The sequence below is a fragment of the Ursus americanus genome, chromosome 12 (genome assembly GCF_024610735.1).
Source record: "Ursus americanus isolate L20-20 chromosome 12, mUrsAme1.1.p, whole genome shotgun sequence".
Lineage (NCBI taxonomy): Eukaryota > Metazoa > Chordata > Mammalia > Carnivora > Ursidae > Ursus > Ursus americanus.
In genome coordinates, this window is record NC_142138.1 from 25257951 (window position 1) to 25284438 (window position 26488).

Sequence of the window (26488 nt, forward strand, 5' to 3'; positions counted from 1 at the left end):
GAGGGAAGGAGAGGAGAGAAGGAAAAAAAGAGATCTTCCTCTCTATACTCCTTATAGAAAGATGGGGAATCCAAAAATATCAACCCATGGTTTCGAAACTTAATAATTCGTCTTGTTTCAGGTTTATCCTCTCCATATTCCCTAGTGCTGGTATATAATAATTGATTAATAATTTTTTAAATGAGAAAAAAAAAAGGTTTGTGCTTGCTTCAGGGACAGAGACTAAAGGATCAGGCATAGAAGGGTAAATGAGTAGGTATAAAATGAGGTTCTATTCCATAACAGGCCAAGAACAGAATCTCTGATACTCAGGCCTACAGGGTCCCAAGGGGGGAAAAAGGAGAAAAAAGGCAGAAACTAGAGAGGTGACTGGGGAATAAAAATTGTCCGTAGGGTTTTAGGATGACTAGACGCTCTACTTCCCATACCTCCTGATTTCTAGCTTCCCAAGAGGCCCATTTTCTATTCTTCACCACCAAACTTCACCCAGATATAGTCCATTTCTGAATCTATGAGTCTATAGAAAAAAACCTTGGGACTGGGACAGTGCCATTTCCTTCACCCTCAAAAGTGAAAAATGAAAAATCTTGACATTAATGCTGAAGCTGTAAGAGGTGAAAATGTAGTCCTGCTAACCAAACTAGTTCTGAACACAATTCTCCAAAGAAAAACTTTGGCTGGCATAGGTATAGAACTGTTAGGCATTATATGTTTCAAATATACTATAAATCAATTAGGATTTCATGTATTAGCTTGGGAATAATCCTATATACAACACTGTTTATGAAGAAATTTGCCTTAAGTTTCAAAAATCCTCTTTTCAAATAAACTTTTGGAACAGAACTCTTCCATAAATCAAAGACTGACCATCCCCCAACCACAACATTGAAGAAGATCAATTGTTAATTACATTTGTCCAACAAACATTTATTGAACAGTTATTATTTATATATGTATATTAGGAAAAACAAAAACTATTCCCTGCTTTGAGGATTAATGTTCAAAATCTAGCTTTTCTATATTTTTTTAGTCATAAAATAAACACACACATACCCTAAATACCAATCCTTTGGTGACCTCATTGATACCTAAACATTAACTAATACTTATACCAGTAGCCTTAATCTCTGGCTTCTATTGCAATACCATGCTTCTAGCTCTCTTATTGCCTAGTTAGCTATCCTGTTGTCTTTAATACACAAGAGGTTAAATTTATTTAATAAATTATCCGAGAGTCCAGAATAAAGGCTGGTAAACTATGGCCAGTAGGCCAAATCCAGTGTACCACCTGTGTTTATAAATTAAATTTTATTGGAGTACAGCCACACTCATTCATTTAAATACTATCTATACCTATGTTTAGGTTACTAAAAGCAGAGTTGAGTAGTTGTGACAGAGACCATCTGGCCCAAAAATATATCTAAATATCTAAAATATTTACTATTTCTCCCTTTACAGAAAGAGTTTGCCAAACTCTAGCCTGGAATGTACTGATGCACTCTATTAGGTACCAGAGAACACAATTAAAGGTACCATGGGGACCAGAGGAAGAAAGCCATATAAATGAATATAGCATTAGAAGCTCTATGGTACCAGAGTTAGTGGGAGCATAAACAAAATAATGGTCACCTGGCAAAGGAGGAAGTAACACTAACTAGGTGCCCCAGAAGTATGGAAGTGAAAGAAGAGCATTCCAGGAAGTGGAAACAATGTGAACAAAGGAATGAAGCACTAAATAGCACGGCATATCTGAAAAACTGCAAAGAGCTCAGTGTGAGGGTATCTAAGATAGTAAGGTAAAAACAGGCTGGAAAAGTGAGCAAAAGCCAGGTCACAGAAGGTTCCATGTCATGTTAAGGAATTTGGATTTCATTCTTTAGGAAATAGGATCTTCTGAAGTATCTTTAAAGAAGGCAGGTTTCATGAATTTTCAATGTTCAGTCTATCTCTGATATGTGAGATAATTTAGAACCCAACAAGAAGGGGACCAGGATGATCATTTATGAGACTTCTGCAACGTTCCAGTTGAGAGATAATATCTGAATTGTGGCAGTAATGGTATGATTAAAAAGAGATAATTATAAGACATTAGGGAGACAGAAAGTACCACACCCGTTCTCTAACTAGGAAACACGGAATACAAGAAAATATTTCAAAAATAACTCACAGTTTTCTGGATGAATAGAAAATGATGTCATTCATCAAAGGAAAGACAATGGAAGAGAGGGCAGATTTGGAGTTTGGAGGGGAAAAAAAAGAATTAAGTTTTAGATGAGCTGAATTTTTGAGGTGCCTAGGAGACAATGATATCCATTAGGAACTTAAGTAGACAAAGAAGACATACGAATGGCTAACAGACACATGAAAAAATGTTCATCATCATTAGCCATCAGGGAAATTCAAATCAAAACCACATTGAGATACCACCTCACACCAGTTAGAATGGCAAATACTGACAAGGCAAGAAACAACAAATGTTGGAGAGGGTGTGGAGAAAGGGGAACCCTCTTACACTGCTGGTGGGAATGCAAGTTGGTACAGCCACTTCGGAAAACAATATGGAGGTTCCTCAAAAAGTTAAAAATAGAGCTACCCTATGACCCGCAACTGCACTACTATTTACCCCAAAGATACAGATGTAGTGAGAAGAAGGGACACATGCACCCCAATGTTCATAGCAGCAATGTCCACAATAGCCACACTGTGGAAAGAGCCGGGATGCCCTTCAACAAATGAATGGATAAAGAAGATGTAGTCCATATACACAACGGAATATTACTCAGCCATCAGAAAGGATGAATACCCACCATTTGCATTAACATGGATAGAACTGGAGGGTATTATGCTAAATGAAATAAGTCAATCGGAGAAAGACAATTATCATATGGTTTCACTTTTATGTGGAACATAAGGAATAGCATGGAGGACATTAGGAGAAGGAAGGGAAAAAATGAATGGGGGAAATCTGAGAGGGAGACAAACCATGAGAGACTATGGACTCTGGGAAACAAACTGAAGGTTTCAGAGGGGAGGGGGTTTGGGAGATAGGTTAGCCCAGTGATGGATATTAAGGAGGGCACATATTGCAGGCAGCACTGGGTGTTATATGTAAACAATGAATCATGGAACACTGCATTAAAAACTAATGATGTACTGTACGGTGACCAGCATAACATAATAATAAATAAATAAATACTATGATGAGGATAAAAAAAAGGAACTGAAGCAGATAGGTCTCCATTCAGAGATCTATCTAGGATAGAAATATATACTTATTAATCATCAACCTATAGTAGGTTGTTCGAGAGTAGGAATGGAAGAGATTATTCTGACAGTTTGTAAAAATGAGAACTACATTGAGGATACATCAATGTTCAAGATATGGCAGAGAAAAAGGAACAGGCAAAGAAGAATAAGAAGAGAAGGGAAAAGAACAATTGAGCAAAATCAAATCCTAAGGAAATGATAATTTTAAGAACTGAGTTACCAATAACAGACCAAGAAGTCTGATAAAGACAGGGTTGAAGCAAATCCACTGATTTTAGCAAATGACTCAAAACTAACATCATCTAAAACCCCAAATCTATACATTTCTAGATCTTCCATTCCAATTCTATCATTGGCACCACCATCATTCTACTTTTCAAGGTAAAAACACTACACTTACCCTTAAATCTTTCTAATTCTTAATTCACTACACTCAAACTATCAGCAAATCACAATCTTTCATTCTTAGAAAGTCATAGTTTCTTTAGGTATTCATTGCACCATCCTAGTCAAGAGCCTTATCACTTCTCAACTGTAGAACTGTAAAAAATAAAAACTCCTTCCATAAGTTCCCTGCCTCTAATCTTTCCCTTTTCCCAATCCATCTTACATACTAGTTGTGTGATCTTGGAGATGTCACTTTACATTTATAAGCCTCAGTTTACTAATCTATAAAATGGAGATAGCAAAACTATTTGCTCTGACAGATTATTTTGAAGATTTAATGAGAAAAGCTGTAAAGCACTTAAATTACTTGTGGATCAAATCAATACCTTATTTAAGAATCTATGATTCTCTGTTGCCAACTACAGCAGATCCCGTTATCTCATCTGGCTTTTAAAGCCTTCCATAAACTACATTCCCATGCTCAGTAACAGAAACCTTCACCACAGTCAGATCTCTTTTCTGTTTCTCAAACAAACCGTTCTCACTCCCACTTTCCTGACTTTATTCATCCTGTTTCCTCCACAAGGAATACCTTCTTTTTCTTCTCCTCTTCCAATCTAAATCTTCATTGCTCACTGCCAGTTAGGAAACTATTTAATAATACACATACAACGTAATTAAGGTCTCATCAATAGGCATCATGATAAGAAGTTCTAAACTAAGAGATATTAAGGATGGAGCCACAGGATGTGGTGAATGACGATGTAGGGAAATGAAGTGTTTGAAAAATAAAGCCAAAAGAAAAGCGGGGTGTGTGGGTGGCTCAGTCAGTTAAGCATCTGACTCTTGATCTCAGCTCAGGTCTCGATCTCTGGGATGTGAGTTCAAGCCCTGTGTTGGGCACCAGGAAAGGAAAGGAGAAGAGAGGAGAGGAGAGGAGAGAAGAGGAGAGAAAAGAAAAGCAACGGTGGCAAAATAAAATGCTGATTTAAAAACATTTCTAAGGCTATCAATGATATATAGATACAGGAAACATTTTCTTTGGTTCATAGCAGGGAAAGGGACATTCAGGGAACAAAGGATAAAGATAATATGCATATGATTTTTCAATGGTGGTTGCAGAGGCAATACCAACAGGGAGATATGATGTGACAAAACGAAGATACTTCTGTATACCAAGAGGGAAAAGATAGAGAAAAGGAGCCAAAGAGTTAAGGACAGTAAAATAGTATTAAAAAAAGTACAGACAGACAGCCAAAAGAGATGTTGCTATTAAGGAGATAGAGATGGTCAGCAACATTAAAAGAAGCTAAGGTAGCAAGATAAAAAATGGTAAAAGGGCCAGCACAGGTTCAACAAATCAGAGCTACAAATGAGAACTAAACGAAGGTGGCGTTCATTTAATTAGGAGATCGTCAGTGAATTATGAGGAAATGGTCTCAATGGAATGGTCAGGATGAAGACCAGAATATTAAAAAAAAACAAAACAAAAACAAACAAAAAACTTAAAGCTAGTACTAAAGAAATGAAAGCACTGGGAATGAACTATCTCACCTATATTTTATGCCTTTTAAAGCAATTACACTGAGGCTTGGTTGCATACATAGACATTTTTAAAGAACCATTTAGAAAAATACCAATAAGACAACATGCTCACCTCATGGTGTATTCGCTGATAAACTTTTTGTTCATTGTCTAATACTACAAAAGATTCAGAGGGTGCCGCATCCCCATTGAAAATGAAGCTTAAATCCCCTCGTTGGCACTTCATGTCAGTAAAGTCTATGAGAGTAGTGTCAAGCCTGTGAAAGATGGGAAGATGAGAAATCCTGACAAATAAAATTTTTATAAAACACCACAATAATTAAACAAGCTTTGTTGCTTCTAAACTCAAACCAAGATGCTAACACCATATTTCAAAGTCAAACTTACAGTAAAAGCTATTTTATTTAAAGACACTGAAAGAATATTTAAATGTATATTCCATTTTCCTATATTTCATTTCCTGAATATATACTTTATTAATCCAACAAGAAAAAGATTGTTTCCACATTGTTCAAATATTTCCCTAACTATAGCTCATTCCCTACCTTTGCTCTTGCTGCAGATACTCCATAAATTTACTTCAACTGTGACGGGCATTAAAGGAAAGCAGAGCTGTCTTAACATTCTTTGATCCCAATAAGACCATGTTGCTAGCTCAGCCGAGTACGTAAGGAGGGTACAGCAATGGATGGACCGCATTCTTAGATTAAGGACTATGTGTCCAGTCTTGTTCTTTTGGTCTACATCTATGTCTTAGGCCTAGCCACTTGATACCAAACCTTGCTTTGTACTTCAACTAGATAAATCATTTAACTTATTCCAAATTCTTGTCCTTTCTGTTTGACTTCCCTGGTGCAGATTACCAGTCTCTTTCCCATCATCTCCATAGCCTAAAAACCTTATGGATCATTCATGTGCCAAAGATTCATGGACTCACACACTTAATGTGTTTATCGTACTCTTTGGTAACCAAGACATGGCATGGCCTAGCCCATCGAATTGGTCTCTAATAAATTCCACAAACCACTGCTTGCTGAAATTAGGGAATATACTAGAATGGAAAAGTTCACAAGCACCCCAAAATGCTTCAATCTTTCACTAAGCTTTGTAGGAGATCACATCAGGATCTCTCTTATTGGCTGCTCAAAACACAGTACTTAATCTAAAAAATGGGTTGACACCGCTGTTAAGAGCAGCTGATCACACCCTAGCTACTGAGTTTCTAAGAATTCATAACTACATGAATTATTCAATTCTCATCCCAGACGAGGCAAAGGGAATGAGCATTCTTGGTATCCCTACACAGAAAAATCTGAGAACTAGAATTATATCTTTTATGCTGCATCAAAAGAGTAGCTGGGGTTACATATAATTTATCAACAAAACCAGTACCTTTTAAAAGTGAAGGTGATACTATTAATAATTTTGCCAGGACAGTAGGAGGAATCAAGAGCAAACAGGGAAGTATGGTTACCTTATGTACAAGCGCCTCCTCTCTGAGCCATATAAAATGTATACACCCCCACAGAATGATATCAAGAAGCCCTAAAAAAGCAAGTCACCAACTCCTGTAGGGGTGAATGCTGACTGCTGCTTTATAGCTGAATTCTAGCTCCTGGTCCACTTCCAGAGGCCTGCTACTGTACTACTAGTGCCTGTACTACTCAGTATACCCTGTTACTACCCGTATATGTGGCATAAGAAAAAATAATTCCAGCAAAAGAGGCTCATCCCCTACCTCTGTAAGATGTAGGCTACTGAGATCAAAAAGGAACAGATCATTTTATATAAGTGGTCTATTTGGACTTCAAGCTTCAACTACCAGGGAAGTCCACACCCCCCATAAAGAGGGAATGAAACAGAACAATCTCCTGCCTCCATTTCCTTCTTGCCTATCCTGGATGAAAGTGGTAATGGGTTGGAAGGGATGGAGATAAGAGGAAGGGGTGGAGATAAGGATAGTGAGGGAGAGATGCAGAAAGAGAGAGAGACAGAAAGACAAAGACAGACTGACATGACATTTGAACCCCTAGATCTAGCTATACCTAAAAACACTCAATAGTCAATTTTTATTTCATTTGTGTTTTTGTAATTTGCAAATGAAAGGAGACTGCCCAGTACATTTTCTGGAATATGCCTGACATATTAGACGACCTACTGTATTACACATGCCTCAAAATGATCTAATTTATCATGATGGTATTTTAATGTATTAACCAGTCCTTGCTTTAAGCCTCTGAGTTTAAATATTTTTAATTTTTTGCCATGTAGTTAGCCATGAAAAACAAAAAAAAAAATTTTATATAACCACAAAAATCTGAATAGAAAATGTTCAAAAAAAAAGAAAAAACAGAAAACGTTCTTTTTGAGATAAAAGCTTGAAAAATGCCAAGTAACAATGAAAAAGAATATAGACCCTTCCCATGAGACAGGAAAAGCCTGAAATGAAGTAGCTTGCACTGATTATTTCAGTAAGTGGTTATAGATTACTTCATAATTATTAACAGTGAAAATATTTACTAATATTCTCAACAACAAAGTTACTCATACTTTCCTATTTCCACTAAAGTATTCATTTCTCTTTCACACCAGAAACATATTTTAAATAATCACATGCCTGTCATGAAATACAAATAAACTTAAAAGATTTCTTTGAACATATTTTAAAATTCAGTTTCATTTGAAGTGATTTAAAAAAAAAAAAACTGTCTCACAATGTTTACATTTGAAAGTTATTTAATGTTAATGGATTTTTTTCATTAGATTCTTCTTATCTATGCAAAAAAAAACCCTTTGCCATCTATTCTAAAACCCAGCCTCTCCACTAATCTGGTAAACTTTGGTAACAAGAGTTTTAGAACCTATCACATTTCTCCTTTATCTTCAGCTCCTTGTAAGCTCCAGGTCTGAGTGTCTTGCTGAATTATAGTAGCTTTCTCTTACTCTATATTCTCTGACACAATTATTTTCCCTCAGGCTCTTATTCTTATGTCTCTATTTTAACCATTTTGTGGTTTTTATTATCTATACTTATTATGTAATACGCATCATATCTTTTACTTTTAAAAGTCATTTATAAATGTGAAATAATTTTTTTAAAGAAGCTCCTTTTTTCCTAACCCTAAGACTCAAACAGAACTAAAACTACCCTTTTTTAAAGTAGCATATGAAAAATAATATTCTCCCAAATTATGTACTACCTTTGGCAAGCACCTTTACATTGTTAAATTGATGAATAATTTTTGATGAAACCATAATATAATGCTAATAGGCTGCTGAAATAAATCTACATCATTATCAAATTCTTTCCTAGTTTTTCTTCTATATTTTTCTGTATTTTGCAACGTTTCTATAATGACCATGGAATTTAATGTACATAAGCACTTCCATAATTAGAAACACCTGAAGAGGTTATTTTTTTATTTTTTATTTATTTATTTATTTTTTTAATATTTTATTTATTTATTTAACAGAGAGAGACAGCCAGTGAGAGAGGGAACACAAGCAGGGGAAGTGGGAGAGGAAGAAGCAGGCTCCAGCAGAACAGGGAGCCTGATGCAGGGCTCGATCCCAGGACCCTGGGATCACGCCCTGAGCCAAAGGCAGATGCTCAACAACTAAGCCACCCAGGCGCCCCTGAAGAGGTTATTTTTTTAAAAACAAAAACCAGAAACTTCTACCTTAATCAAATTCTACTGCTTGAGAACAATTACCCTAGAACTTACTTTCAACTAAAGATTATCTCTTCACTATAATTCAACATAACTCATAATAAATCTCAGAGTTAACTTTCTAAAATTTCTGCTTTGTGACATGGTGAGAATGAACAGGAAGTCAGAGGTCCTGACCCAGCCATTAATTCACAATACGCTCTTATAAAAATCACTTCACCTCTCTAAATTTTCTCATCTATAAAATTAAGAGTTTTTATGAGATAATCTCAAGATACTTCCAGTTCTAGACCCTTACACGTGCAAATTAATATTCTGGAGATAATGATATAGATTTACAAAATTACTGATATATATACATATATATATATAATTTATAAACACACTAATATATATATAAAAGTTGGCATATTCACCAGTATTATATATATCTTACATATGTATAACTTATAAATACACCTATATTAATATAAAGTTTAAGATATAAAGAATGATAGAAGTAAAATTTTGAAATGAGTAAAATAAATACCCATCAAATCCAAAAATCAATCTTAATTTTAAAGAGAAAAAGAAGAATATTAAAATTCGCCTTAAAGTGTTCACTAGAAGGAACAGATGATTAGATAGATGCATGGTTGGACAGAGAAAGGAGGGGTATGAAAGGGATGGAGAGAAAAGGACAAGAGCTGGGTCTTCCTTGTGTGTGTCCCTATTCCTTAAAAAGTCAGGATCAGAGAGATAACCACCTTAAATCTTCTCATTTTAAGATCTTTGTGATCTTCACTCTGTTTGCCTTCTAGTCTGCAGTTGAATAAGAATTAATAGATTTAGTCAAGATTTTATCTTCGGTTCCTTCTCTATAGGATGTCTCAAATAAGATAAAATATTGTGAAGTATTATAAAATACTACATCAAAATGTAACCTATTAATACAGAAAGAAAAGCTTCCTCTAAATCTCAATTTCCTGTTACTCAGAAAAAAATCAAATCACCTTACCTGATATTGATACCTTGTTTGTATATTTTACATGCATCAGAAGGCAGAATTCGGGAAAGTAAAGGCACTGTATTTTTAAAAAGAAAAGATAAAAAATAACTACCTAGAGTTCTGAGACATTATAAATTTCTTAGTTAAAAAAAGAGTAACTTAAACATTTTATAATTTTAATAATTCCCTTTAAAATAGTATTTTTCCACTTAAAAAATATATATAAAGCAATTCTGAGCAACTTCAAATATCTACTATTTAACTGTAATTGCTATATAGTTCATCACTCTGCCCACTCACGCACCCACAAACACATACATGAATATCAGAGTCAATACAGTGCCACTCTTGGGTACATATTGTAGGACGTTATTATAAATGAGAAAACAGTGCCCTATGACAACTAACCCATTCTGAATGGGTAACCCGATGAAGTTGGATCCTTTCTGATCCTTTAAATATAACCTCATAAAATAGTAGGAAAGTAATGAGTATTAAAGAAAAAACAGGCATTTTTGGAGTTAAATAGTCTAATTTGAGTTTGAATTCCAAATATGTGACCTTGGTTACTTAAGCTTACTATACCTCAGTTTCAAAATCTGTAAAATGGAACCATACTATTTACCTACAGATTTCTACATCCAGTGTTGTTCACATTCAGATCACAAGCATATTCTGATATTTTTTATTATTTATTATCTGCTACATTTTGGGAAATACAAGTTATTCTATGGATGAATAAATATGCATACAGGCTATAATAAGCTACCACACACAAAAGAAGAAGAAGAAAAAATGTGAAGCCCAAAATACTTGAAATCAAGATAACATCACATATACATATGTATATAAGAATACATGTGTGTTATACACAAACAATGAATTGTGGAACACTACATCAAAAACATAATAAAAAATTTTAAAAAAAGAATGTGGTGTGTGTATAAGATATACTACATGCCTATTTTATAAAACTCAGTGTTTTAAAAATGAGTGATAAATCAACCTCAGTTAGAAAGAAACAAAAACTTTAGAGAAAATCAAGGCTAGTTTTTTAGTTAACTTTTTAAGAAGCATCAGTATTTTCTAATTAACATAAAAGGTATATTACTATATCAATGTCTTTTTTAAATTCTTAGAGGTCACATAATCCAAAATGATTTTCAGCATTAAAAACAGTTTTCTAGACATTTTATTGTACAAAAATAAGAAAAGTTACTGCCCAAAGGGAATGTCAACTAAGAGTTACCCTAGTCAAAGAATATAAGAAGTCATTTTCTTTTTTTTCCCATTAGTTTCAGAGGGTGAATTTAGTCATTTATTAGTTGAATATATACAGTGCTCATTACATCAAGTGCCCTCCTTAATGCCCATCACCCAATTATCCCTTCCCCATACCCAACTCCCCTCCAGCAACCCTCAATTTGTTTCCTAGAGGTCAGTGTCTCTTATGATTTGCCTCCCTCTCAATTTTCATCTTATTTTTCCTTCCCTTCCCCTATGTTCATCTGTTTTGTTTCTTAAATTCCACATATGAGTGAAATCATATGGTATTTGTCTTTCTCTAACAGACTTGTTTCGCTTAGCATAATATCCTCCAGTTCCATCCATGTTGTTGCAAATGCCAAGGTTTCATTCCTTTTGATGGCTCAGTAGTCATTATCTGATAAAAATTTTTTCCTTATATGAAACAACAGAAGTTGAGAAGCACAATTACAGCATTTATTTTATATAAATGATCAAAACTCTTCTTTAATGCTCTTTAATCAAGATCCAGTTTTCCTGTCCTTAAGCATCTAGTCAAGCATGAAAAAGATAATTAAAAGATAGCACTCTAATTTGTTAACTTAATTTACTGCATCTTTTGAAGTAGTATGGTAACCTACAATAACAAAATTTAGAATTATGTATCAATACTTATTTATCAAAAATCAGAAATGCAGGAACAGAGGAATACAGAGAGAAAATAAGAAATTTAGGGATTGAGAAGCAAAAGCTAATAAAAAGGAAAAAAGGAAGATCATGGACAAAAAAAAAGAGATTCCTGCTAGATTTTAATACAGTCCAAAAATGGAGCAATTTCCATTTTCCCAATTCTGTGATTTTTTCCTCCCTCATATAAACTGAATAATCAAGTTCTCTATATCTTAAGTTATCTCAGCATAATCTGAGAGTTTAACACAGCACTCCAAAGGTAGCATAATTCACTGAACTGAAAAAAGAAGAGTCTCTACATTTTAATTTTGGTTTTGCTGTCATTTACACCTTGATCTTAAGAACAGTGTGAAAACCTACTGTTTTCCATCTAAAATACACAAATAATAGTCTCATATACAGAATGGATATTCTGTAGATTATGAGATAAAGAAACTTTAAAAACTATTAGTTTTTCTGTTTAAATGTGCTATATACACAAAGCTAAATCTGAAGTCACGATTATTATAATAGTATAAATTATTTAATGCTTTTACAGTAAGTATATAAAGGGCTTCCTTCAAAACATAGTTTCATTTATCCACACCAAAACGAAAGTTTGCAATATCTGGGGCAGTTATTATCCGCCATTTAAAAATGAAGACACTGAGGCTCAGGAAAGACATGTAATTTGCCACATCAGATAGGAGCCAGTACTTCTAATTCCAATTTAAAGCTTTTCTATATCTAAAAACCCAAGCTGGAATAGTTTGGTTTACTTGCTATTAACCAAGTCTGAGGCTATTTTCAGCCACACACTAAATATAACACTATGAGAAAGACTGAATTATCCTTTTCATGCTCCACTACCTCTAATTAAACCTAATCCTGGATCTCAGTATTTCCTAACTTCCCCTTATTTCTGGATTGCCCTTTTATGTTTTAATATCAGGGTTTTTCTTAATAAAAATCAAAGTGTCACGTTTATTTAGCATTTTATGTTTGCAAAGGGAATTTATAAGTTGTTCCTTTTTCATTCTTTTTTTTTTTTAAGTAGCTCCATGCCCAACATGGAGCTTGAACTCACAACCCTGAGATCAAGAGTTGTATGTTCTACCAACTGAGCCAGCCAGGTGCCCCAATATTAGGGAAAGAAAGAAACATGCCTAAACTCTAGAAAAAAGCTTACTAATCAAATCTAACAATAGGGATTATCCTGCATTTTTTAAGTCCAAAGTGTCTAAATTAAATCTAGCCAATGAGCTAAGTTTTTAGAATTACACATGACATCTAACCATCAGGTGCTAGTAGTCTTGACATGAAATCAGTAAAATCCTTAATCAACAATGAAACAGATGTGCTGACTTTTTTGCATCAAAGTCAAGTTCCCAAAGAAGCAATACTTTCAACAAATACCGCAGTAGTTATGTCATGAATTTGATTATGCAACATCTATAACGTTTATAACTATAGATATATGTACAATTTCAGCAGTGATTACTTCCATTTCTGTCTCTTCATATAATTGAAATGTTACTTTTAAAATATTCTAAAACATTTGCTCAGGAAGATAAATGGACTATTTCAGAATTTAAACCACTAACAATTTATTGAGAATCAGTTAAAGAGCCAATATACTCAAGGGACTACCTTGAATATAAGATTACCAAGCAGTCCTGGGGTTTTTACAGATGGAAAAAAAAAATGGGTAAAAAAAAATAGTATTCAGGCTTTACACCAATCTGACTTGGAGTTCTTTTATTTTACAAAGCTACTACAAACCTCTTTTTCTCTCAGTGTTCTAAAACAGCGGGACTCTGAATGATATATAAAGCATAAAGGCAAGGTAGGCCTACAGAGTAACAAAATCATGTGTGATTTTGATGGAACCAAAATTGACCTAACAAGCTAGAGTTCTAACAATGTTGGAAAGAACGGATTACATTAGAAATCAAAACTTTACATTTAGAGATTAAACACACTACAAAAATCTTAATCATTCATGCTATACATTATTATGTACTTGTTAAAGTACTTCCTCATGAAAAAATATGGAAAGATGCCTATGATACATTATGTAAAAATGGCAAATTGCATAATGATATAATGGTATGATCCCATTAAAAAATAATTCTGAAGATATATACACATATATGTATTTGTGTATATACATGCACACATACACTTGTATAATCTTTGAAAAGCGTTTGAAAGCATTCACATGAACAGTAACAGTGATTTTTATAGTTGTCAATATCTGATTAGTTTGATGATTATTTTGGGGATAAATATCACTGAGCATTCAAATATCTTTATATCACAGAAACTAATTCAAATGCTTTAAAAACACATGTAAGCTCATTATATCCAAACCTATATACAGATTACATTGTTTTTAAATCTTAAAAAAAAAAAACCCAAATTTAGTTGTTTTAGTAGTTGCTTCATTAGTAAAGGTCACTAGGATCAAAGGCCTATTTAGACATGAAGGTTTTCTCCCTAAATGGACTGAGGTTTAAAATAGGGAGGAGGGAAACTTACCTAGCCAAGATAAATCATTAAATTATTACAAAATATCTAGGGATTAAGGTTTTATAAATAATTGAAACAGTGTGCAACCAAACACTATGCTAAGAAAGCAGCTGGAAAGTATACAATAAAAGTGGCAAAAATGATTGAAAGATGACAAAATATACAAAATCAAATAACGTTAACTGAATTCTTCTCATCCAGGGATCTAAGTACTATATTTCAAACCTCCTTAAATTCAGTAATCTAATAATCTTATAATTATTCTCTTCCCTTTGAGAATTCCTTATATTTATTACAATATTCAAACCTTCATTTTGTTAAAAAAAATAATTTTCAATCTTAAAAATAAAACTTTTGGAAGTTACTAATTAGGTTGGGATAATTAAGTATTACTACAGGGCTTTATTAACATTACATTCAATGTGATAAAAAATATTTAATTTTCCTTAGGGTAAGTATCAAATTTGTTAACATTTCTATATAATAACTTTTTCTAACTTGCATTTCTGCATGTGTACATATTTTACAGTAAAACATAGCACACTCTTACCCCAGCTTTGAAAATCCCAGTGAAGTTCCAGATAAAAGTCACCTAGCTAAGAAACAAAATACAAATAATTACTAAATGCACCTTAGTTTAACAGCTCTTGTATCTATTGAATATTTTGCTTTTTTTTAAAAAAAATCTTTTATCGCTAACGGTCTATAGACAGGAATAGAAAGTAGTTTCAATTTTTGGAACTGGAGGAAAAAAATATGGTTAAATTACTTAAAATGTTACAGTAGCACACATTATTATATTTATCTACAAAGGAAAATATGCACCAACTACAGATTTTACAAGAATATCTTAACTACATTGAAACATATCTGAAACTGACAGGCATTTAAATTGGTATCAATAAATAGTCCATTTCTCAGCCATAACCAAAATAACAATAACTGTAAAACTAGCTAATAACTTTAGATGTGTTATAAAATATGACTTCCAAAATGACTATTTGTGCAGCCTCATAATGAACTAAGAAAATGACACTCTGAAATAGAAACTTTTTCTACAAACTGTTAACACAAGTTTACGAGATGAAACTTTGTATTTCACAAATTAGAAGCTAGACAGCAAAGCCTATAACTGTTAAGGAAACTACTGTGATCAAATATTCTAAACAAATTTATCTCTAGAGATATAAAACCAAAAAAAGCATACTTCAGAGGAGACACAGTTAACATGATGGGTCTATCTCCCACAGTTCTTTCAGATATCAAAAATACAGTGGACAAAAATAAAAGAGAACAAAGCTCTCTTCCTTTCTGTGCCAGCACACCCAGCTCTTACCATCATGATGTAGGATAGACAAAAAGAGTTTTGCTATATAGAGAAAATGCTGTTCCTGGAGCAGATAGTGGCTTCAGCTCTTAGGGAATCTTCTAAACCAAAGTACAAAGGAAAATTACTGCCATTAATTATGATCTACCTCCTTTTTTCTTAGAGTTCTTATCTAATTAGTTGAAAACAGTAATTCTTTATCTACTTTCCTAGTTCAAAGTAAACAGTGCTTCCATAGGATGAAATTTATCCATTATAATCAGGGTATTTTGTTTTATCATCATTGCTTAATTCAAACAGGATTTTTACCATTTCTTGACTCTTAATAATCAAGCGATTAAGACTGCATTTAAAAAATGCTTAAAAGTATACTTTAATTACTCTTTAGGTGCAAGATCAGTAAAGAGATATAGCCTACCTCTTTTAGGGCTTTTAATAATCGAGGTCGTTTTTCTTCAACACTTTCCCTGGATTGCTGCTTAAGCTTCCTTAAAAGAGCCGTAACTAAAGTTTAAATTAAAAAATTGTTTTTAATTTAAAATGAATTTCACCATGCTAAATTGTCAATTATAGCTCAATTAAAAAAAATTTATACAAAAAACTTTTTCGCCATGTTAGAAAACACCACTAGTTTATTATACAAAGACATATATACAGACATTATAAATAAGTCAATAAGTTTAATAAAACTGTTATGAACCCCAAGGAAAATTGAGAAGAGATACCTCAACATGAACTTATATTCACACTAGTTTTCCTAGTTTTTAATTATCAGTGAGTATTTAGATTACCCAGTCTCAGTCAGATGATGCAACTGAAATAAGGGAAAATATTAGACTTAAATGAAATAAGCCTAACAAAAGATAAGAAGATAGAAAATATGCACTGGGGGAAAAATATGTACATCACTACATGCTGACTTCCTCCTAGTCCTGACATATTTTTCATATATATATATATATATATATATATATATATATATTCATATACATTAAAATACTATTATTTTTACTATTTTACAATATGCATTCTTACAACCTACTTAAAGCCTTATGTGGAATACAGAAGCAAAAGATAAAAAGAAAACAAAAAGGAAAGAAGAAAAGAAGATGGCAGTGAAAGCTTAGACCAGATTTGTTTTGTGTACAATGCTCAAATTAGGAAAAGCCCAGAAAATAATCTGAAAAACAGTGGAATCTATTCTTACTTTGAACCACAGTTTTAACCATCACCCCACTGTATTTTAAAAAGTCAAAAATCAAAGAGCAAATTTAAATCACTCATGGTCTTTTGGAACAACAGAAGAGGCTGAGATGAGACCTAGAAGTCAAGGTGTGGGACCTCATCTCATCATACTGTCCTACAACTAGCTTTGTGACCTAGGTCAGTAGTTTCCAAATACTAGTCTATATTTCAGTGCCCAACTGTTCAAGTTCCCAGTGATATGCAGTAAAATGAAAAAATTGGGAACCAGGCTGGAGTAGTTGGTTTTTTTAAATTTATGAATTATATACTTTTTTCAATTTAAGGACTATTCTTTCTGGTATTTTTGGTTTCAAAATGTCTTTTTTTTTAATGAAATGGTGATCGTAGAAGAAAGTAATTATCCTTTTTTAAAGTTTTTACATGCTAAAATGAAACGTTAGCTACTCCACATCAATCCTCAAATACAATTTTTTTCTGGTCTGTGAAATCCAAATAGTCTGAGAACCAATGACCTGGATAATCATTAAAGTTCCTTCCAGATTCAAATTTATATGAATCTGGCTAACTTCATGTTTGTTATAATTTAACTTTAATATCAAAGCTACATTACCCAAATGTAGTAGGATTCTTTTTATAGTTCTTCTCCACTATAAGCTCAAGTATTTTAATAAATCTTTCTTGCCTTCAAACTCAAACAAACCTCTGTGAATGTAAGGAATGGAAAGAAGTCAATTCATAAATAGAAAAGATATCTTAATGTAAAGCAGAAGTCCTATATTTTTCACCAGGTAAATATACTGAAACTGACTGAACACATGCAGTAAATTAACAATTACATTAAAATGGCCAAACATTATTAAAAAGATAGTGACAAAGAAATTTACATTACATTAAAAAACAACATCAACTCAAACTTTCTTATGGAAACAGAACCAAACATTCAGAATGCAATTATACAAAATTAGCAATATGTTTTTGTGGGATCAGGATTTGTACTCCCATATTGTAAGAATCACATTAATGACTGATAATAAGGATAAAATTACCTTTAGAGGACTTGGATGGTATCAGAATTCATACAAAGACTCAAATGAAGAACTCCAATAAACCACAACTTATTTAACTTTCTCTTTCCTTCTTTTCCCATACAAAGCACTTTTAAAGTATTCAGTTGGTTGTGCCTAAAGCCTTTGGAACTATGCCCTCCTGCTCCAAGAATCATTCAGATCTGTATCGTCTGCCCTCCACTTCCTTTTATGCTCCAGAAATTATTTCACACTTCTTATTTAGATAGTTCTATGGACATACCATAGATAACTCAAACTCAACAAATCTAACATCAAATTAATTAAATTCCAGACTGATATCTCTCTGATACTGACCTGGGCTGATCACTGTTCACCACGTAACCACCATAAGGAAGAAAAGCAACATAATCTTGAAATTTTATTAACTCTAAAGTGAAATAGTTCTTTAAGTTTTTTTAGTAATCTCTACACACAACTTGGGGCTCAAACTCACGACCCTGAGATCAAGAGCTACATGCACTTCCGACTAAGCCAACCAGGCACCCCCTCCCAAGTGAAATAATTCTAGATAGTCTCCAAAAAATATCATATCATCTAGCTGTTCTGTAGCACAAAAACATCAGCAAAAATCAGACCAAAAAAGAAACAGGTCACAGCTTTTGCTAGTAATTTATAATATCAGATTATATTTTGTTAACAAGATAATATTTCAGTAATAATTATATTAGATTAGCTCTGATTTTTCAAATAATGTAATCTTCTATGCCTAGAAATTTTTAATGTAACACAAGCTAAGTAATTAAAAACTTAAATCATAGTATTTATAACAATTTCAAAGTACAGACCCATTTAATACTATTGTAAATACATCCATATATTTCTTTTTTTTTTAAGATTTTATTTATTTATTTGACAGAAAGAGAGACAGCCAGCGAGAGAGGGAACACAAGCAGGGGGAGTGGGAGAGGAAGAAGCAGGCTCCCAGCGGAGCAGGGAGCCCGATGCGGGGCTTGATCCCAGGACTCTGGGATCACACCCTGAGCCGAAGCCAGACACTTAATGACTGAGTCACCCAGGCGCCCCACATCCATATATTTCTAAATATGCAGCTTAAGAGTTGTTAAATTTACTATTCTTTAAGTTAGCAGTTAAATATTTCCATTTCATGTGATGGGAAATAATTTTTGAAAGCCCTGAATAATTATGTATATACAATGATTGGCAATGGAATACTATTCAGAACGTGTATCTAAGACATCACTCTACAGAAGAAAATCACTTTAAAAGCAGATCTCAACTACTATGGGCCTCAATCTTTTACATTAAAATCCGGTAACTGATTTTCCAAGAAAACTGTTTCTTGGACTTCTCAATAGGTTATAAGCTCCTAAAGGGCAGAGACCATGTGTTCATTCTCCACATCTTACTATATATACATGCCTTATAGTCAGAACTCAGTAAATATTCACTGACTCTAAATAAAAGTTATGTGAAAGCCACATAAGTCTCAGTGTAAGTCAGAAACCCAGGAGTCCATCTGGTTTCCTCTCCATTCTGTTAATGGGTTAGAAACATCAGAGAAAGTTCCTTTAGACTGGTTGCTGCAAATTTTACTTTATTCTCAGTATGCTAGATCTGTACATTTTTTGGTCTTTTCCCTGACATAATTCTAGGATTAGTATCGTTTCTTACTCTCGTAAGAGTCTCTTGATTTTGCCCAGAAAGGACAATTGTCAATGAATAACAAATATATATACTCATATAACTGTTACATCATCACAATTTTATCTCATTAAATCCTAAGCCCAAATATAACTTCACCATCAAAAGCTTCACCATCAAAATGTGCAGAAAGTCCACAAAGATGTAATACATGGATTACATATAAAGCTTACACATAAGAGCCCAAAACGTGGCATCAAACAGAACTAAATCGACATAACAGCCTAAGAGCGTTCGATCTTAATGCACTTCTTTAATAAAACTGCCCAATTTTTTATTGTTTCTTCCACAAGTAGAGATTTATATTATTTTCAACCTCAAATTGTAAAAAGATATTACCAGAAAGACAATATTCTCGTTCATCCAGATTTAAATTTTATAAAATTTTCAACTATTGAGATGTGCTTGACAAAAATAAAATCTGTATATGAAGTTGGAAAAAAAAAAGAAAACTTAGGAATAGGAGAAGATAGAGTAACTGAACACTTTGTATACTGTGAGAAAACATGTGACTTTTTGAAATTCTCAAAAACTAAAACAAAGACACTTGCTTCTCGCTTTCAGCAAAGCCTATTCCCACCAATTAAAGCAAAAAGATAACTGTTATAACACACTGTGATTACTTTCAGTTGCAGTTAATGTTCCATATAAGTAAGTAGGTGCCAGAAAGGACAATCAGGTCTCAGTGCTTTTAAAAATCCTTCGTATTAAATAAGTAAAACAATGGAAGAATATCAGTAGAGCAGAATACTGTAAAAGAAAAAAATAATAAACAATATACTTTTAAACATGATTCCTCAGTTCTTTTTGTGTACTACCTGATATCCAAGTTCCTAAGTCATGAATAATTCACATATAAGTTTATAAATAATGACAAACATTTCATACTATGGAAAATTACACTAAATGAAAATTACATCAAATGCATCAACTTCATATTTTGAGAGTTTATATCAAAAACAATAATTTATATTGCTTACTCATCTGTCTATCTCCATAGCTGATAGCTTCCGCCAGCGGGCTCCATCCCTGAGCATTTTTCACCTTTACTGGAGCATTGTGAGCCAAAAGTAAATGGGCACATTCTGAAACATAAAGCGGTAATAATATCAAACATCATGCAATTTTTAGAATCTCTAAATATAAAAATTATTTAGAAATTAAAGAAATGTATATATACATTTGTATGTATAAATGTATACAATGTAATATAAATAGATCTATAATATAAACACTGTACCATAAAGAAAAATAATTTTAAAAGCCCTATATATCTAAACAAGGTTATTTCAGATCCTTAGATTCAAGAAGTATCCATTCTATTACTTAAAAATAAATTGTATCTCTCCAAGGAAGTACTATGTTCCTTAATAATTATCCCTAAGAGTATTTTGAGAATATTTCCATAGTCTAAAAGATAACCCAGGATCCCCAAGAGTAATTTACATCAAAATTCCACTAATAAAACTCAAAAGAGGATCTGTACGTATGTAATGTCAAGTGAAAAGTTCCTAATTTATTTCAGTTAAAAAAAAAAAGGGGGCTTTCCAAAAGGACCAGTAATGTTTCCATAAACCCTTATTTTTCAAATGTTATAATTATTTTACTTCAGGGAAACAGTCAAAAGAGGAAAAAATCTGTTTATGATTCCAAGGACAAATCTGGAAAGTCTTTTTAGTAATCAAAAGAAGTCTAAGGTATAGACCCTTCTATAGGTTGAAGATACTCTTCTTAAAAATTAGAAATAAAAGGTATATTAATAGGCAAAAAATTCAAAACTGAGGCTCATGGAAATTTAGGATGGCTATCCATTAGTAAATTTCCTAAATGAATACTTCATTCATTCAATCAGTCATTCAGCAAATATGCTTTTTCTAAGCACTAAGTCCTTGATAAAAGCAGTGAGAAGAAAGATAAGGTCTTGCTATCAGAGAGCTTACATCCTGTGTTAGAAGAAAATAAGTAAACTAATAAGTAAAAAAAAAAAGTCAGATAATGGTAAGTGCTTTGAAGGAAATAACGGTGTAATGACAATGTCATGTAGTTAAGCACAAGTGGAAGAAGAATGTGATTCCTAGTTATAAAAGGAATAACTATACCAACATATAGCACTAGGAATAACTATACTAAGTTTTATTTAAATAAAATAAAATAAATAGAGAAATTTCACAAAGGTACTTAAGAAAGTCTACAGCAGTATACAAGAACATAGGTACAAGAGGGGCTCCTAGGTAGCTCAGTCAGTTAAGCATCCGACTCTTGATTTCATGAGATCAAGCCCCACATCGGGCTCTGTGCTAGTGTGGTCTGCTTAAGATTCTCTCTCCCTCTGCCCTTCCCCCACCTTCTCTCCCTCCCCCCCCCAAAAAAGAGAGAGAGAGAGAGAGAGAAAAAGAGAGAATATATGTACAAGAATGTATATTCTAGCAGTTTATAATGGCAAATATACTGGAAACTAAATGAATATCCATCATGGGGGACTGACTGACTGATAGGATGCATCTATACCACTAGAGTAATATACAGCCATTTTTAAAGAATAGTGTCATATCAAAAGGACATATGAACCAGGCTGAATGCTCAGGTACTGTTCAAATTTGGGAAACTGCACATTAAAAAGAATAATGATTAGTTATAACACATTAAACTAAAAACAATCAATTACAGAAAAATGCCAGCTAATAAACGTAGAAGAAATGGTAGAATTTGAAAATCAGTGTATTACAACACCAAAGTAATAACTGATTTAGGCAAATGTCCTCAATGAATGCTAAAGCCACTATGTAAAATGCTACAGTGCTGGAAAATAGGACATTCACATGATACCAAAGTATTATCCCAAGATCACTTACAAATTATAAAGAGAAAAACGCTCCTTTCCAGTGAAGATATCTGGAGATCATCAGCTTAAACAAGTGACCAAACATGGTGGCATTAATAGTGGCATAGCTTGACATTATATGTTTCTAATGTGATGTGACATAAAGTTCACAACATCACCTATGCAGTATTCTTTCTAGAAATATTTAACTTGAATCAAATCAAGCCTTGATACCTAATTTTCAATTTGCAGAAAATACACAAGATAAGAAACAAGTTAAATTATATCATAAGAAAATAATTAGGCAAATTTGAGATGGGAGACATTCTACAAATTGATTGGGCACACTATTCAAAAAGTGAAGTAGAAAGGAAGAAGAAAAAGCAGGCAAACTTTTCTAGATTAAAATAAAGTAACATAACCACCAAATGCAATGAGTAAATCTTAATTGGCTCTTGATTCAATATAAAGCACATATAGAAGAAATTTTTGGAACAACTGGAAAAATTAAAATATGGATTAGATATTAGAGATTATAATATTATTAATTTTCTTAAGTGTGATAATGGTAGGGGCACTTGGGTGGCTCAGTCAGTTAAGCATCTGCCTTCAGTTCAGGTCATGATCCCAGAGTCCCCCATGTTGGGTTCTCTGCTTAGCAGGGAGCCTGCTTCTCCCTCTCCCTCTGCCTGCTGCTCCCCGTTTGTGCTCTCTCCCTCCCTCTCTCTCTCTGTCAAATAAGTAAATAAAATCTTTTTTAAAAAAGTGTGATAATGATATTGTGGTTATGAAAGAGAATGTCCTTATTCTTAGAGATTCATGCTAAAGTATTTGGTGGTAAAATGTCATGTCTACATCGAACTTTCAAATGATACAGCAAAAATAATATATGTAACACTAAGAGAAAAACAAAGCAAATATGATAAAATGTTAACTATTGAACCTAGGTAGAGAGTATTAAAATGTTCGTTGTGATCATCAAATCATTCTGAATACCCAAGAATTCAACCTGAGGACTGACAGAACAAACTCCACAACTAGGGGGAGAAAAAAGGCCACATCAAGGAAGGTGGAAAGTGCAGTGAAGTGGTTTGAGAGAGAAAAGGACTGTGGGTGCTGGGGAGGGGAGAAAGCCCTGGTTACAGAGAAAGGCGAGAGAGTGGAGCACACAGGGATAAGCACAAGGAGAACACTTCCCCAAAGTCATTGACTGCGAAAATGAGAGGGGCTGATTCTCATGAGGTTTTGCAACCAGCAGGGTTCAAAGACAGGAGTTTTGGAGGTCTCTGGCCTTGGCAGCCATAGTGACCTGAGGGTACTGCCCTACTGCTGGAGAGAAGGCAGGCAAGCAACCCCTGGGAAGACAGCACAATCTGAGGACCACCTAGGGTACATGGAGGGAGTCTGTTCACTCTTCCTGGAATGCATCTGTGACAGCATTGTCTCTCCATGGACAAAGGAGCCCGCGGGCACCATTTCATTTCCCCCGCCCCTCAGCATAAGTGCAGAGGCACCTGCTGAGGGCGGCGAACCCGGACACTGGACACCGGCTATTTAGCCTGCTTTGTTCCAAATACCATGCCCCTGCATGCTGGCACCACTGCCCTTCTGGGTGAAACCTGTGTCAGTCCCAAGGCAGCAAAACCCTTACCCAGAAAACTAGCACAGGTTCCCGCCACACTGGGTCCCTAAAGGTTGAAGTTTTAAAAGTAAGCAGGCATGGGGGCACCTGGGTGGTTCAGTTGGTTAAATATCCAACTTGTGGTTTCAGCTTAGGTCATGATCTCCGGGTCCTGAGACTGAGCCCTGCATCAGGTTTGCACTCAGAGAGAGTTTGCTTGAGATTCTCTACTTCTCCCTTTCCCTCTGCGCGTGCTTTCTAAATAAATAAATAAACAAATAAATAAATATACAAACAATCTTAAAAGTCAGCGGGCTTGGTTGTAATAAAGCCCTAAGTGCATAGCCCTGCTCCAGGCAGGCAAGCAACCTGAAGACAGGCAATGTGAAAACAGGGATCCCAAAAACGGCTCGGACACATGAGGGGAAATTATTCGCTTTTCTGCAAGGCTTCCCTGAGAGCAGCAGGCAAGGACTCCCCTCTCCAGGGACAAAGGAGTTGGCTGGAGCCATTTCCCTCCCCGCCCCTCAAAAGAAACCAACTTCAGTAAACAGCACAGTGCCAACACTGGCTGTTTAACCTACTTACACCAGGTCCTGCCCTGCCACGCTCTGCTGGTGCTGCTTCTCTCAGGCAAGTGTGCCTAATGACCAGCATAGCAAGCCCCTCCCCCCAGAAGACCAGCACAAACCCCCACATATGCCACATCTACTGACCATAGAGTTCTGCAAAGCTTCAACTCTAGTGGAAATAGCATCAGGTCTCATTTAACAAGCAGACCAGAGCATACCTAGTTAAAACTCACCACACTCTGGCCAAGGTCCAAACACTGTCCACGGCAGGCAAGGAGAGCCTCTGTAGAGGACTGACCTGAGAGAAAGGGCAGAGAAAACACAGCAGCAGAGTGCAGGCAGCACACACCAGAGGCACTTCCTGAAGGGCCAGACCCTGGACATTATATGACCTCTCCTTCATAAAGCCATTACTCACGGGAGCAGGAAACATAACAGGATTTTCTAACACAGAGAAGACAGAGACCTATACAAAACGCCAAGATGGAGGAATTCATCCCAAAAGAAAAAACAAGAAAAGGTCACAGCCAGAGATCTAATCAAAACAAGTAAGTAATAGGCCTGATACAGAATTTAAAGCAACAATCATAAGAATACTCTCCAGTCTTGAGAAAAACTCATAGAAAACATCAGGAAGACCCTTACCAAAGAAATAAAAGAACTAAAAAACAATTGGCCAGAAAAGAAAAACCAATATCTGAGATTCAAAAGTAATGACAAGGATGGAAGAAGCAGAGTAATGAATAAGTGAAATAGAAGACAGAATTATGGAAAATTGGGCGCCTGGGTAGCTCAGTTGGTTAAGTGTCCACCTTCAGCTCAGGTCATGAGCCCAGGGTCCTGGGATTAAGTCCCACATGGGGCTCCCTGCTCAGTGGGGAGCCTGCTTCCCCTCTCCCTCTGCCCCTTCCCTGGCTTGTGCTCTCTCTTGCTCACTCTCTCTCAAATAAATAAATAAAATCTTAAAAAAAAAGAATTATGAAAAATAATAAAGCTGAAAAAAAAGAAAGAGCAATGGAACACGAGAGCAGACTTAGGGAACTCAATGACTCCACTAAATGTAATAACACTTGTTATCACAGGAGTCTCAGAAGAAGAAGAGAGAGAAAGGGGAGCAGACGGTTTATTTGAGGAAATAATAGCTGAAAACTTCTCTAACCTGTGGAAAAAAACAGATATCCAAATCCAGGAGGCACAGAGAACTCCTATCAAAATCAACAAAAGCAGGCCAACACCAAGACAAATTATAGTTAAATTTGCAAAATACAGTGATAAAGAAAAAATCCTAAAAGACAAAGAAGTCCTTAACTTACAAGGGAAGACCCATAAATTAGCAACAGATCTATCCACAGAAACTTGAGAAGCCAGAAGCCAAGGGCATGATATATTTAACAGGCTGAATGGGAAAAATCTGCAATGAAAAATACTCTATCCAGCAAGGTTATCATTCAGAATAGGAGAGATAAAGAGTTCCCTAGATGAACAAAAGCTAAAGAACTTTGTGAACACTAAACCAGCCCTGCAAAAAATATTACAGGGGACTCTTCGAGTGGGAAGGAAAGACCAAAATGACAAAGACTAGAAAGGAACAGAGAAAATCTCTAGGAACAATGACAAAACAAGTAATAAAATGGCACTAATATGTACCAATAATTATCTGAATGTAATTGGACTAAATGCTCCGATCAAAAGACACAGGGTGTTGGAATGGATAAAAAAACAAGATCCATCTATATGCTGCATGCAAGAGACTCATTTTGGACCAAAGACACCTGCAGATTGAAAGTGGGAGGATAGAGAAACATTTGTCATGTAAATGGATATCAAAAGAAAGCCAGAGTAGCCATACTTAAATCAGACAAACTAGATTTTAAACCAAAGACTATA

At 34.4% G+C, this 26488-nt stretch overlaps 1 protein-coding gene across 3 annotated transcripts in view; it reads right to left on the reverse strand.

Annotated features, from left to right (window-relative positions):
* ANKRD13C (ankyrin repeat domain 13C) overlaps positions 1-26488 on the reverse strand; it is an 82615-nt gene that overhangs the window by 28383 nt on the left and 27744 nt on the right. For all 3 annotated transcript variants that reach the window (XM_087865996.1, XM_087865995.1, XM_045802026.2), the window contains 5 exons: positions 20568-20672; positions 16050-16135; positions 14855-14900; positions 9868-9934; positions 5312-5456 (listed from right to left, as the gene is read on the reverse strand). In XM_087865996.1, the coding sequence (XP_087722122.1) occupies positions 5312-5456; positions 9868-9934; positions 14855-14900; positions 16050-16135; positions 20568-20672 (449 nt within the window). The remainder of the gene's footprint in view (positions 1-5311; positions 5457-9867; positions 9935-14854; positions 14901-16049; positions 16136-20567; positions 20673-26488) is intronic.